We start from the raw sequence: 14,347 nt of genomic DNA on the forward strand, positions 1-14,347 counted from the left end.
TCAGTCCATCGCTCAGTCAGGCTGGACAGCCAGACGCCTCAAATTCCTCTTGGCTTGTATTATTTCTTCAAAACTATATTTTTAAGAAATCGACTCGATGAGAAATGTTTCTATACTTTTGTTGTTGGTGTGAAACTCTTCCCTTCTAAACGTGACGCAGACGTCCACATCTCTCATTTCATTCTTGATATCAACTCGTCTTAAATGTAAATTTATCCAGAGTATTTATTTAGTGTAAACAAATGTTACTATACTGTACATTAGAAGTATGTTGAGTGATATTTTTGATTAGAGGAATATTTAAAGTACTACTGCCATGTATGAGTATGGCGTTGACAGTTGAGTAGACAGGAAGTTGTGGGTACTTCACACCGACCTCCTGTCAGTGAGGCAGGTCACCATCAGAGGGCGCCACAGCCCCTCTGATGCAGCTCAGCTGACACGTTTGAGCCTCCTTGGTCTCTGCTGTTGGATACATTCCTGAGGTGGTTGAGGCTGATTCTTCAGTACGTTCAAATATGTTTATACTACAGACTCTGGATCAGCGGTCCTGTCAGCAGGACGCGTGGGGAATGTAGGGAGCCTGGCCCACATGCTGTACGCTCCCTTTGTGCTCATTTTATTATAGATAAAGCTGTTCAGTATCTTCTAAAGCTGTGCAGTGTTTTGTGTTGTACATTTGTCTAGAGGAACGTTGTACTCCTAGATACTAAAATGTGCTTTGCCTTGGTTCAAAATAAATAAAAAGGTCATGTGGTTAGCTGTGTGTGTGTGACCTCTTTCTTCCCTCGTGCTTCTTCCTCATTTTGAAATGGACACTTATCAGCTCATAATGTCGTTTGTTTAAAGTTTGATGAAACCATCTCAAGGACTGAGGGTCTCTCCTTTTGAGTCGCTTGCTCCCTGAGCTGGGAGGGAACTTACCAGAGTCAAACAGAGGTGAAACCCACGGTTTCCTCTGAAGACACACCAGTGCTGCCGGTGTTCATCAGCCATGTGAACCCCCCCCCCCCCCCCCCCACACACACACACACACACTGCATGAATCCATGAAGCTGCTGCGGTGAATCAGCCTGGAAGTCATTTATGCAGAACCATCAGAACAAGTTGGAACAGGGCGGTGAAGGCAGCATGAGAGGACGTGGAGAGAAAAAAGAACAAGACAGATGAACACACAGGAAGTAGGAAGTGTGATCTGCGATATCACCAGAGTGTGTATCTGTGTGTGTGTGTGTGTGTGTGTGTGTGTGTGTGTGTGTGTGTGTGTGTGTGTGTACAGTGAGGGAGTGTATAATTAAAGACCAGCCTGGGTTCTAAGTTAAGGACCATGTCTCTGAAACTACCTCGCAACTGGGACTTCAGCACCTTCAAAGCTGAGACAGCTCGGATAGGTGAGTCGCCACTGTGCTGCCTTCATGACACCACCGTCTTCATGTTCACTTTGCAGTTAGGACATTGAATTCACTAAAATGAACAATAGTTTCTTGATTTGTTGTGAAACCAGAGATTTTTAGAGGCGCTCGCAGCTACAGGCACCAGCACGCTGCTCGCTGGTCTTCTGTCTGTGGACTGTGGATCTGGGGTTGTGACGATTTGTTTCAGACAACTGATCTGATATCTTGATTAAGCAGGAGCCTGAATGAAGCTCAATCAAACAAAGCAGTGAAACTGTGGGTACTCGTGTGTGTTCAAGTTACTCGTCAGTGGTTTGGACTCAGCTGTGTTTGCATGAGTGGAATCAGAGCAACACTTGCCCCCCCCCCCCCCCCCAACAACTCAATGCAACCGTCCATGAGGCCGGCACGCTTGGGCCAGCAGGCATCGCCGCGCTGCAGGTCGAGTCAGTCCGAGTCACCACTGCTGATGTCATGCCCCCCATGATTTCTTTAGTTTGACAGGTTTTAGGGAGCCTCACGGGGTTGGTACTCGGCCTCAGCAGGAAACTGATGCAAGAATCTGCAGAGTTCAGGAACTCAGCCTGCATGTGAGCGCCGTTGTTGAACCTGATCATTGATTGACTGATTATTGATAAGGTTCTACCTGTTACTGGATGCTTGGGATGCAAACGTGATGGCTGCAGGTTTAGAGGAGCGTTTGATACGGAGGGAAATTGGTGGGGTTTTTTTAGTGAATCCCACTAAACTTTTTTTCAAAGAATTTGAGGAAATGTGTTAAACCATGAACATTTGTGGTAATGAAGCCTCCCATGACAACCACAGCTTCATTTAATTACTGGTTTGAATGACAACAAAGTAACAAGACATAAGAAGAGCATTAATGAGCTCGCAAGGAGCAGGTGGGCGGGTTCACCTCGACACAACCAGACGGGCGGCTTCCTCCTGTTTCCTGTCTCTGAGCTGCAGCTTGATATTCAGCTCAAGTCTGACTCTTATTGAAGAACCCTGTGGACTAAACACGTAGAACTCATGGTGTGGAAGTGATGGCCGCCGGTGGGCGGCGACCTCACTGTCTGTCTGTCTGCCACACAAAGAAAATGTCAATTTCAAAGATGTGATTTGTAAGACTTCACTCATGTAAGTGGCAGCTGTGGGGACCAGCCTCTGACATGATTCAGGTCTGGATTTAGGCACAGCGACACTTTTCTGTTCTGGGTTCAGCTGCTGTGAGTGGAACCGCAGGCCACATCCGCTCCTTCTCCATCAAAACGGCTCCTCCACCCATGAGCCTCCAACCTGAGTCTCCATCAGTCAGGCCAGAGTCCGCCTGCTGTCACCTGGACACAGTGGAGATGTTTTAACCCGCCACACTGGCTCCTTTTATGCTGGCCAAGCCCAGCCAGTTACTCCCAAAAGGGAATATATTAGATACAACTCATTACTTACTCACTGAAAGTATTAAGTTACTTTACATTATTACTCTCAGTATAGGATAATTAATTACAGATTGCAAGACTCTTCTGGTACTTTCACCAGAATAACTGCAGAAGTATAAGTAGGCATAAAAAAAATGGAAGCATGCAGTTTTTTTCATGGTGAATATTCAGCTTGAAAACACACTAAACATACATGAATCCTGTATTTTTGGCTTCTTCCTTTGTGTGTGTGTGTGTGTGTGTGTGTGTGTGTGTGTGTGTGTGTGTGTGTGTGTGCGTGTGCATATGCACATTTACATATCTGGCATTTGTATGTATATGTACATGTTGAGGTAACATTTAAGGGATCAGTGAAGTATTTCTGCTTGTGAAAATATTATAAATTAGTAACCAAATTCCATTACCCAGGAATTCTTAAACCAGAGACTGCTTCCTGCAACAGCTCTGATTGGTCCACAATGTCATGTGATACAGTGTGGCGCGTCAGCAATGGTGTCATTGATTCAGTGTGATGGTGGATGTATTGGTGAAAGACCTCTGAAAGACTCCAGGCTGGATTGCCAGGCTTGTGAGAAGGAGACTTCACTCTGGAGTGAACCGAGAACGGAGCAGCAAGTTAAGGGTTCGATGGGTGACTTTTTCCTCTTTTACAAGAATTGAGTTCATAATTTTTTTTCAGTTCTAAAGAAACAAAAGGCACCGGCACAGACAAACTCCAGCACATTTCCCTTCCTTTGTCTTTCAGACTCAAGGGTTTATCAGGTTCCCCAGGTAGGACTGTTTTTGTCCTTAATTTGAAAGTTAACTTTTTCAAGGGGGTGGTGTTGGGGTTAGGATTGGGGTTCATAGATTTCAAATAAAATTCCGGTGCACTGGCCTACTGAGCAGCGGTGAGGGAGAGGAAAAGTGTTTGGGGAGAATAGAGAGTCCATCAGGGGAGTTGGATCCTTGCTTGTGGGCTGTCAGACCAGGGATCTAACCACTCAACTATGGAGTCTAATGGATAAAATGTGAAGGAAGGGTGTGAAAATAAATGGAAAAAAACAGTGAAAAACAAAAAAAAATCAAAAGGGGGGAATAAAAGATGGGAGTGGGGGAGGTGAAAATTGAGAAACAGATCGGTGGAACATTGCACTGTGGGATGACAGAGCAGTGTCCAAGGGAGGGGTGAGGGTTAGGGTTGGGGGGTGGGTAGAGGTTAGGATTAGGGGTGAGGGTTAGGGTTGGGGGGTGGGTAGAGGTTAGGATTAGGGGTGAGGGTTAGGGTTGGGGGGTGGGTAGAGGTTAGGATTAGGGGTGAGGGTTAGTGTTAGAAAATCTCTCGATGACTCCCCCCGCCTTGTCCGATGACTTGGCACTTGAATGGGGAGCCAAAGGCAATGCAGGGGCCGACGCGTGTCAAGGTAGCTCTTCGTCTTCTTGTGATTCCCACCATAGCTTGCAGGTAGTCATTGTTGACATTTTGTCTTTTAATTTTTGCCATGGTGATTAAAGTGTTCGTATTTCAAATAAGATCTCTCATCTTTCAGAGTTTGATGCTGATGAAAGAGTTTAAGTTTTCACTCCAGGATCCAGATGTCCGTATGGGAATAGGATAAACCACGTCTGTAATTCTGTCTATAACTCCCCTGCCTTGTGTGAAGATTCGGGCCGATGACCACTGATGTGTAGCTCAACGTCCTACGCTGGAGTCTAGTCATGCTTTTGGTCATTAGGTTTGGAATCAAGGCCAAGGTCAAGTATCATGGTTGGTTGTAGGGAACCTTGTTAAGGCTAGGATTAGGTTTCAAGGTTAAGTTTAGTGGCTGTACGAGTTTAGGGTTAGTGCAGTGGAGCAGTGGTCCTCCCTGTGGCCCCCCAGCAAGAAGGTTGTGGGTGGAGCAGTGGTCCTCACTGTGGCCCCCAGCAAGAAGGTTGTGGGTGGAGCAGTGGTCCTCACTGTGGCCCCCAGCAAGAAGGTTGTGGGTGGAGCAGTGGTCCTCACTGTGGCCCCCCAGCAAGAAGGTTGTGGGTGGAGCAGTGGTCCTCCCTGTGGCCCCCCAGCAAGAAGGTTGTGGGTGGAGCAGTGGTCCTCACTGTGGCCCCCCAGCAAGAAGGTTGTGGGTGGAGCAGTGGTCCTCACTGTGGCCCCCCAGCAAGAAGGTTGTGGGTGGAGCCCCGGCTGCAGCACGGGGTCTTTCTGGGTGAGTCTCCATGTTCTCCCTGTTCCTGCTGGGTTCTCTCTGGTACTCCAGCTTCCTCCACAGTCCAAAGACATCAAGAGGGACCAGGTTAATCCAGACTCTAAATTGACCGTAGGCGTGGCTGGGAGAGCCAATGGTTGTCTGTCTCTATGTGTTGGTCCTGCCATGGACTGGTGACCTGTCCAGGGGGAAGGCTGCTGGGATAGGCTCCACCCCCACCACCACTAATCTAGTAAGATGATTATGGACTCAATGATTGGCTGCGTGTGTTTCTCCTCTATTTTTATTGATGTCATGTGACTTCGTACTCTCCTGAGGCCATATTTACTACACCCACCAGCCACTTACAGGTCAAGCATCCATGCATGGAAGTATGTAAAAAGACACACACACAAAAATACGAATACACACACTCGCTTGTCTTCATGTTGGACTCCACCTTCATCTCTCTTGATTGTGGACACTGAACACATACTGGTAACCAGATGGACCAGTATCAAAGCGGCGTGCGGCAGTGGGTGGAGGCCGTGGGGTTACGTGGTGAAGCGGCGGCCTCTGTGTGTGGGCCCAGGGTTCCTCCACACCCTCTTTAACTTTCTGTTCATCAAGGGAAGCAGATACTTTTGAAATGAGACCAAAGGTTTTCAAGCTTCTAGGTGGAGCCCTTCAAAGTGTCGCTGGGCCTCTGGCCATGATGCAGCAGCTTCCTGTTTACCCCCATGAGGCTCTTCCTCTTCTCCTCCAATAATTTCACTGACATGATGAATTAAAGAAGAACTGAGTGACTGGATGCAGCGCTGCGTGTTGCTCAGGCCATGGCTGGGCCACGTCAACCTCTGCTGCTGTCCCTACTGCAGCATGACAGTAATACCACCGATCACTGACTCTTCTTCGGTAGTTTCACTTCCTACTCTGAGGCTAATGTCATCTCTGACCTTTCCGTCCGGCCACTGGGATCTTTCTGCACAACAATCACAGCTGTTCATATTCAGCCTCAATAGGAAAGCGTTAGGACACACAAGTTTGAAAAGTGGCCAGCACCTGAGAGGCTGATGCATAATCATGTCACAAAGAGGAAGTTCTCAGCTGCAGCTGAGCAGCGCTGATGCTTGAGTGGCACAGCTCTGCGGCGGTTGTTCCTCTCGTCTTGACACTTGTACCGACAGCGCTCTTGTGTTTGGCAGCGAGATCCAGGAGTGTGATATCTGGCGAGGGAGGCCCAGGTGCGGGGTCCCCGGGATCCTCCAGGTCCATGGAGAGGCCGCTGAAGGCTGGCTGGCTGAAGAAACAGCAGAGGTCTTTGGTGAAGAACTGGCAGCAGCGCTACTTTGTGCTGCGGGGAAGTACTCTGACCTACCACAAGGATGACAGGGAGACCACCATCCAGGTAGGACGGGGTCAGCGTGGTGCTGCACCCAACGTAATTCATACTACACAAGTCATGGTTGTGTCACTATCAGTTCTTCACCACACACAGGGACAAAATCTGTCCTTGGTTGGTGTTTTTGTAAATGTGACATTCATGCTGCACCATCAGCAACAGTTGTGAGGTCACTTCCTGTAAACAAGCTCAATGATGCTGGAAACCTCACGCCTGTCACCACAGGTGAGGCGTCGTTAGCCCTGACGTCATCTCACAGACATGAAGCATGGTGACGTCTGTTTTTTGTAACATTAAAGCCTTTGCAGATCTGAGTGATTGACAGTTACGAGAGGAACTGTGAGTGAGAAATAAAGGTTCACTGAGTCGAATCGTCAGTAAGAACAAACGTGTACATCGAAGCTTGATGGGTAGTTTGTGACTGAAGTGTCACTGTCATGAAACTTGTGATTTTCCCTCAAGGCGTTCACTCACACTGTGAATGCGCTGTAAACATGAAGGGCACTACGCCAGCGTGCGTCTGTGTTGATGTGTTTGTCTCTTGGCGTCAGGGATTCATCCAGCTGCAGTTCAGTAAGGTCAACGAGCTCCCCCCGACCTCCGATGACCCCGGGAAGTACCTCTTCGAGATCGTACCACGTAAGCCTCACGCGATTCACTGATTCCTGACCAACTTTCAGTGGTGATGAAAAACACAAGTCTGGTTGGTGCAGCAGTACACACACACTTGCACAAACACACACACATATATATTTGTATGTATGTATAAATATATATATATATATATATATATATTTATACATACATACAAACACACACACATATATATTTGTATGTATGTATATATATATACTCATATATACAGTATATGTGTGTGTACATAAAGGTATACACACACACACACACACACATATATATATACACACACACATAAATATATATATATATACTCATATATACAGTATATGTATACACACACACACACACACACACATATATATATACACACACACACACACACACACACACACACATACTTTTACAGGCCCATTATTTTGCAGGTGCCAGTGGGGACAGGGAGCGATGTCCATACGTCTTCATGGCAAACTCCCAGAGTGACATGGAGGAGTGGGTCCGCACGCTGCGAAGGGTCATTGGAGTCCCCACTAGTGGAGGTTCAGTAAAGCCTTTAGTTGTGTATTGCAGTATTTCCATGTGCTCCATGTGTGCGATCTCATGTTCTCCCTGCAGTGTTTGGGAAAAGTCTGGTGGACACGGTGATGTACGAGCAACGCTTTGGCCCTCAGATGGTTCCCATCCTGGTGCAGAAGTGTGTGGAATACATCAGGGAACATGGGCTCAGCGAGGAGGGTATCTTCCGCCTCCCCGGTCAAGACAACGCTGTCAAACAGTTCAGGGACGCCTTTGATGCCGGAGAGAGGCCATCCTTCCCCAGGTAACTCCCCCAGCTCACTGCTGGACGTGTTCCGGTCATGTGGTCTGAGAGTTTCAACTGTTATGGATGCAGTTTATCCTGCTTTGTTTCAGTAACACTGTTATGTGACATAAATACAGCTTGGAGTTTTTGAAATACTGAGTATATTGTGGTTCATAGTCGTGAGATTAACAAGGTCAGTAGTGACAGAAACCACTCATCGCCATCATGTTTTTCTGAGAAAGGAGGGAACGACAGATTTGCGTCTGCTAAGAGCTGCAGGCGACACCACATCCTGTTTGGGCAGCCCTGCAAGACATAGTTACTCAACATCGCAAGTTTCTTTCTCTTGCTGCCTGTTGACGGCAACATCTTTAACAGGACTTGTTGGTCTGCTGGACGTGAACCAGAGTCAGAAGCCAACACAGTTACTGGAAGAGACTGTCAGCTTTTTTCAGGCCAAAAGTTTTAATTCAAACCATTTAAGGCCTCAGTAGTTTTCCTCAAGTTTGTCTTCTTGGCAGGATGTGAGTGGTTGGGTGGCTGCTGCACCAGTGGAGCATATAAAACTGGGCCCACAGGTCAGAACCAAGATCAGATAGATGCAAGAGGACACAGTGGAATTAACCAGAACACTCACTGACTCACACACGTGAGCATGATGACCAGAACATACACTGACCTAATACTCAGATGCAAACACTACTGGTCTGCTTATACCCGTCAATCACTGGTGCTGTTTTGTGTCTGCAGTGACACAGATGTCCACACGGTGGGGTCGCTGCTGAAACTGTACCTGCGGGAGCTGCCAGAGCCCGTGGTGCCCTGGACTCAGTACCAAGACTTCCTGGACTGTACCAACATGCTTGACTTTAGCAACAAAGAAGTAAATGTTGAACCTGAAACATACAGACACGCATATGTCTGCACATGTCGTTAATGCATGTCCTCTAACCTCTGGTCTGGTGTGGTCTCAGGGTCGAGAGAAGCTGGAGAAGCAGATCGCTCTTCTCCCCAGAGCCAACTACAACCTTCTCAGTTATGTCTGCCGGTGAGAAGATGCTTTAGTGCAAAGCATTGTGGGATATTCCAAGTGCCTAGATCATGGTCTCCTGGTCATGATTGGGTCTTTCTGCTTGACAGGTTCTTGTTTGAGGTGCAGCTCAATGCCAAAGTCAATAAGATGAACGTGGAGAACCTGGCTACAGTGATGGGGATCAACCTGCTCAAGCCTCAGATAGAAGACCCCATCTCTGTGATGAAGGGTGAGACCAATCACACATTCATCAGCCAGCCTGGGATTTAGAGGGTCTCTGGAACCTGGAACAAGAGCTGGATGACGGGGCCAGAGATGTGGGACATGTGGACAGCGTGTTTCAGTCAGACATGGAGGCAGAATGACAAGCACTCACTCATACATTCACAACCTCAAGTATCTAGAGTCACGAACCAGGAACCCTCTTCATGTGGGGTGATGCAGCAGTGCTGGTTCACGATCACGTGACTGGTGCTGGTTACTGCTGATGAACATCAGCGTCTGGTGATGGTTGGCTCTGATTACACTAGAAATTATCCACCTTGTGTCATCAAAATATATTTTCAAGATTCCTACTGCAGCACAATGCTTCATACAGACGAATGTATGTTGGCACACGCTACAACATGAAACTGGTGTTCTCCTCCCCGGAGTTTCCTGTTCCTGAGCCTCCCAGCAGGGACTGCTTGTCTTCAGTTTCCAGCTCTGGGTTTCACTAATTTGAGGCAAAGCACAATTGAGTTGTGGTCATTTTCATGGTCCATATATTCTAGCTCTTAGACTGTATTTCTCAAACAACCATGAACCCACATGATGTGTAGTCGCTAATGGTTTTAAGCAATGACATGTTGCAATACTGCAATTTTGCCACATCTGTCTCAGTTTTAGAGGCAACATTACATGAACTCATTCAGCCTTTTATGGAAAAACACAGTGCAGTGGTGACGTCTCCCTGAGGTTCCTGTACTGTGATGTACTTCTATCCAGTGATGCTGCTGCCCTCCTCTCTCTCTCACACAAATATGGGTTTATGAATTATCGTGAAGATCAAGTCAGAAACGAGAAAATGAACGTGAAGATAAAACCTCTTGATCATGAAGAGATGACCAGCTCTCGGTTTGTTGTCCTTCGCAGCAACTCCTCAGATCCAGAAGCTGATGACTGTGATGATCAGACAACATGAGACTCTGTTTCCTCTCTCCAAAGACCTGCACCCCTCCCCTTCCTCGAACAAGGCCGACAGCCAGAAAAACACACCCCGCAGCTTTGTAGGCTGGGAGTCCGCAGAGGTACAAGCTGCTGACACCCAGGCAGGGCCGCTCTGGTTTAATGGGCATGCATGTTGGCAGGACAGCATCAGACCAGCTGGCCACACGTAGCTCAGCCCTGGACACTGATCATGTCTGACAGTAATGAAGTGCACCTGCTAGAACCTTCAAAGCTCCTGCTGAACTTTTAGAATATTTCCTGTCTTTTCCTCAGTTTTACCAGCAGCTACTTGGCCTGCATTAATACTGAGGACCCACATATGAAAAGACTGAAGGACATAGATGTTTATTAGGAGGCTTCTATATGGGGGGGGGGGGGGGTTGGGAGTGGCCAAGGCTACTTCAGGGGGTACCAGCTGAGACAGACTTCCAGCCCAAAAATGATTCAACCCCCCTGCAAATGTGTATCGCCACAAAGCCTTTAGCCAGCTTCATTTCCATAGAAACAAGGGTTACTCACGGACTTCTGAGTGGCTCTCTGGCAGCGTTCAGGCTCCGGTGCCAATCGATGAGATGCTAACAAACAACATTTAAAACGTGCATCTGTGACAGCCAATGAAATATGACATCACTTCCTCTCCAGTGTCTTTTCTCTGAACATTAAAGTAAACTTCACCAAACAACTAATCTTCAGTCACCTGTTGGTGCAGATGGGGGATGGATCTCTGTGTGAGTCTCCAGAGGAGGACAACGACAGTCCAGGTCCAGACGGAGAGAACTGCTCCCCAGATGTCCACCAGGAACCTCCGTCACCTTCTGTAGACAACTGGTCTGGAAGCCCCCGCAAGCGCACCCAGACCCTTCCCACCTTTAACTGCCCCCTCACCGGGATTGCAGCGAAGGCCGAAGCCCTCAACCGGTGGAGCCGCATCCAGGAGAGTGTTGAGGAGAGGAGTGGGACGTTGTCTGAGGACATTTTTAAGATCCTCCACCTCCGGAGTTCAGGATCATTGTTCAAAGAGTCTCAGATGAGCAACAAAGAGGGTGAGTCCAGGTTCAGGAGGGGAGGTGACAATATAGTGTCCTCCCTAGTGAACTCCCCAGAGCCTGAGAGTGAGGCCCAGCCGACGCCGACCACCCCTCATCCAGAGAACTCAGTGACCCTGACAGTGGGCGGGTTGGGTCAGCAGGTCAACACCACATCTGTGGAGAGGAGAGACGGGTGAGAGGTCACACCTGCATTCATTGACATGCCACTTATTAATCAGCGTGTTATCTGTTACTCCTGAAAGACTTTTAGATGATGCTGAGTGGAGTTGTGTCTCCTCTCCACCTGTGTCCAGGTGGAGAGGAGACACACAGCACAGCAAGAGAGTCTGGTTTCGGACTCTAATGTGAGTCACGAGAACTGATGACATTTAATCGAGCTCATTACATAAATTCTACACAACAAAATGTTTCTTTTTAACTAGTTATTTTGCCTGTTCACCAATCAGTTAAATTTGTATTTTAAACAAGTGTCAATAAAGATGAAATGACTTATTAGACAGCAGGTGAAGGTTTTTCTTGAATTTCTGCAAAAGATTTTGTCAATTATTTCTGTCTGAAGTGGTAAAAAAAAAGAATAAAAACCTCATTTCAAGAATTTCTGGAACCACCACCATAGGTTGCTTATTCTTCGCACTGTTGAACACAGAACAGGCCACCCTCCATATCTGAACTAACTCTGGTCTGCTGCTGACTTGCAGGCTGCAACAGGAGAATCAGGAGCTGAGGGCCACAGTGGCTGAGCTCCAGTCAGCTCTGGAGGCAGAGCGCCGCCGTGTGGCTGCTCTGGAAATCTGCCTAAGAAATGCTGAACGAAGCCGTGACGAGGCCCAGAGACGGAACGAAGAGCTGCAAAGAGACATTCAGCAGTTTCTTGCCAGAGAGCCTCAAGCCCCCCCCTAACAGTTTTGTTCTGACTCAATAGGACATGGGCCTGGAACATGACTCTGTCCTCCAGCAAGAGGACTGTGGCCATCCCATGAACTCAGTGTTGGGTCCAAAAGTTGTTGGCTCATTGCAGCGTCCTACGTCTGTTAAGAAGAAGATTACCATCTAATCCTGTGATATCCACATTCACAGGAAACCAGCTCAGGTTTCTTCCTCCCTCTTGCAGCAATATTATAACTGTATGAGTAGTAACATACAGGAAAAGATTTCCACAAGGTAAAAACCAAGGACCTTTGTATTGTTTTTGCAAGCTGCCAAAAATATTAGTTTCCCCTGAAATGAAAAGAAGACAGCATTGCAGTCAGTGAACTACTGGACAATACCAATAAATAATATGTGAAATATATCTGAACGTTCCATCATTTGGACCACACCACATGTGCCTGGACCACAGCGAGTGAGTGAGTCTCAGATCCAGATGAACTGACTGTGTGAAGACTGAGATAACGGAAACAAGGAAAACAATGAGGCAACGTCCTGTCAGGGACAGCAACACAAAGATAGAGGCCTGGAAAGATAAAGTCTGCAGAGTACCCCGTAGTGATGGAGGGCAGATGTTGGGCTGCTGTGCTAGCATGTCCTCATTGCCAATGCTAAGATGCTAATATTTAGCAAGGGTAGTCATATGTCTGCACATGCTTAACTAAATTTGTTCTTTCATTTAATTCATTTGCATTTAATTAGGTCTAAGAGACAGAAAACCAAGTCTGATGGCTGCTTCTAACTTGCTCCTGATGTGCGTGCATCTTGTAACTGGAAATCATTCAGGCCTGTAAGACAAAGTTGAGGGCTGAAAAATATCTTGTGCAGAAGTGTATTTCATGAATGAGCCCCAGTGTCTTTATTTAGCATGCTTACAATCGAACAGGCCTTTGGTGGTCCCCATCTTTATAAAAGGGGACCAGAGGGTGTGTTCCAACTATCAGGGGATCACACTCCTCAGCCTCCCTGGTAAGGTCTACGCCAGGGTGCTGGAGAGGAGGGTCAAGGCGATAGTCAAACCTCAGATTGAGGAGGAACAGTGTGGTTTTCGTCCCAGCCGTGGAACCGTGGATCAGCTCTTCACCCTCGCTAGGGTGCTGGAGGGGGCATGGGAGTTTGCCCAACCAGTCCACACGTGCTTTGTGGATCTGGAGAAGGCTTATGACCATGTTCCCAGAAACACCCTGTGGGGGGTAGTCCAGGAGTATGGGGTGGATGGCCCCTGCCAAAGGGCTGTTCAGTCTCTCTACTGGAGGAATGAGAGTCTGGTCTGCGTTGCCGGCAGCAAGTCAGACTTGTTCCCGGTGAGGGTTGGACTCCTCCAAGGCTGCTCTTTGTCACCGGTTCTGTTCATAACCTTTATGGACAGAATTTCTAGGTGCAGCTGGGTGGTGGAGGGTGTCGAGTTTGGTGGCGGGAGGATGTCGTCTCTGCTTTTTGCGAGGATTTGGTCCTCTTAGCTCCATCAGGCCACGACAATCCAGCTCTTGCTGGGACAGTTCACAGAATCAGCACCTCCAAGTCTGAGGCCATGGTCCTCAGCTGGAAAGGGGTGGCCTTCCCATTCCAGGTCATGGGGGGGGGGGGGGGGGGGTTAGCCAAAAGGTGAAGCTCCTGATTTACTGGTTGATCTACGTTCCAACACCTCAGGATTCCCCCTGAAGAGCTGGTGGAAGTGGCTGGGAGAGGACAGTCTGGGCTCCCTTGCTGAGGCTGCTGCCCCCACGACCCGGACCAACTGGATAAGAGGAGGAGGAGGACGACGACGACGATGACGACAATCAAACATGCTAAATCTGATCTGAAATAAACAAAACCCTTGGATTGATAGATCTGTTTTTAATTTGTTTTTTTTTAACCAGCTGACACCTGTAGGGACGGTGCAGTTTTGTGGATTCTCATTTAATTAGGTAGTCCGGGGAATATGGTGATATTAAGTAAACCTATTTATGTGTCACGTCGTGATGATTCTGGAGCTTTTCACCACTATTACTGGGATCACTACAGAAATATGCAGATGACCGTCCTTATGTTACACGGGCAAAAACTGACCACTCACAGACATAAAATACACTTGGACAAAAGTGTTCGTACTATGAAAAGGTCACTTGTATAACCAAACCAGGAGCAAATGACGGATGAATGTATCATCAAGCTGGGGAGTAAAGTTGAAATGTTTAGCAACTGAGGAGCCAAAAAAGCCAGAAAAAGACACCAAAAAAAAGTGTTTTAAATTGATGAGATCTTACTATGGTTTCTGAAAAAACTCTTAGTATGAACTTATTTAATGAGGT

At 47.5% G+C, this 14,347-nt stretch overlaps 1 protein-coding gene across 1 annotated transcript; it reads left to right on the forward strand.

Annotated features, from left to right (window-relative positions):
• The first annotated feature begins 1,084 nt into the window (after window positions 1-1,084).
• Window positions 1,085-13,561, forward strand: arhgap25 (Rho GTPase activating protein 25). The gene is made up of 11 exons (XM_086207559.1): window positions 1,085-1,391; window positions 6,201-6,403; window positions 6,949-7,036; window positions 7,459-7,572; window positions 7,649-7,853; window positions 8,586-8,718; window positions 8,810-8,883; window positions 8,976-9,097; window positions 10,003-10,157; window positions 10,787-11,298; window positions 11,825-13,561. The coding sequence occupies exons 1-11, from the start codon at window positions 1,328-1,330 to the stop codon at window positions 12,024-12,026; spliced, it is 1,872 nt and encodes a 623-aa protein (XP_086063685.1). The 5' UTR covers window positions 1,085-1,327; the 3' UTR covers window positions 12,027-13,561.
• Window positions 13,562-14,347: the final 786 nt, after the last annotated feature.

Source organism: Aulostomus chinensis, chromosome 6 (assembly GCF_037954235.1).
Source record: "Aulostomus chinensis isolate RoL2024-O1b breed Wild chromosome 6, RoL_Achi_v1.0, whole genome shotgun sequence".
Lineage (NCBI taxonomy): Eukaryota > Metazoa > Chordata > Actinopteri > Syngnathiformes > Aulostomidae > Aulostomus > Aulostomus chinensis.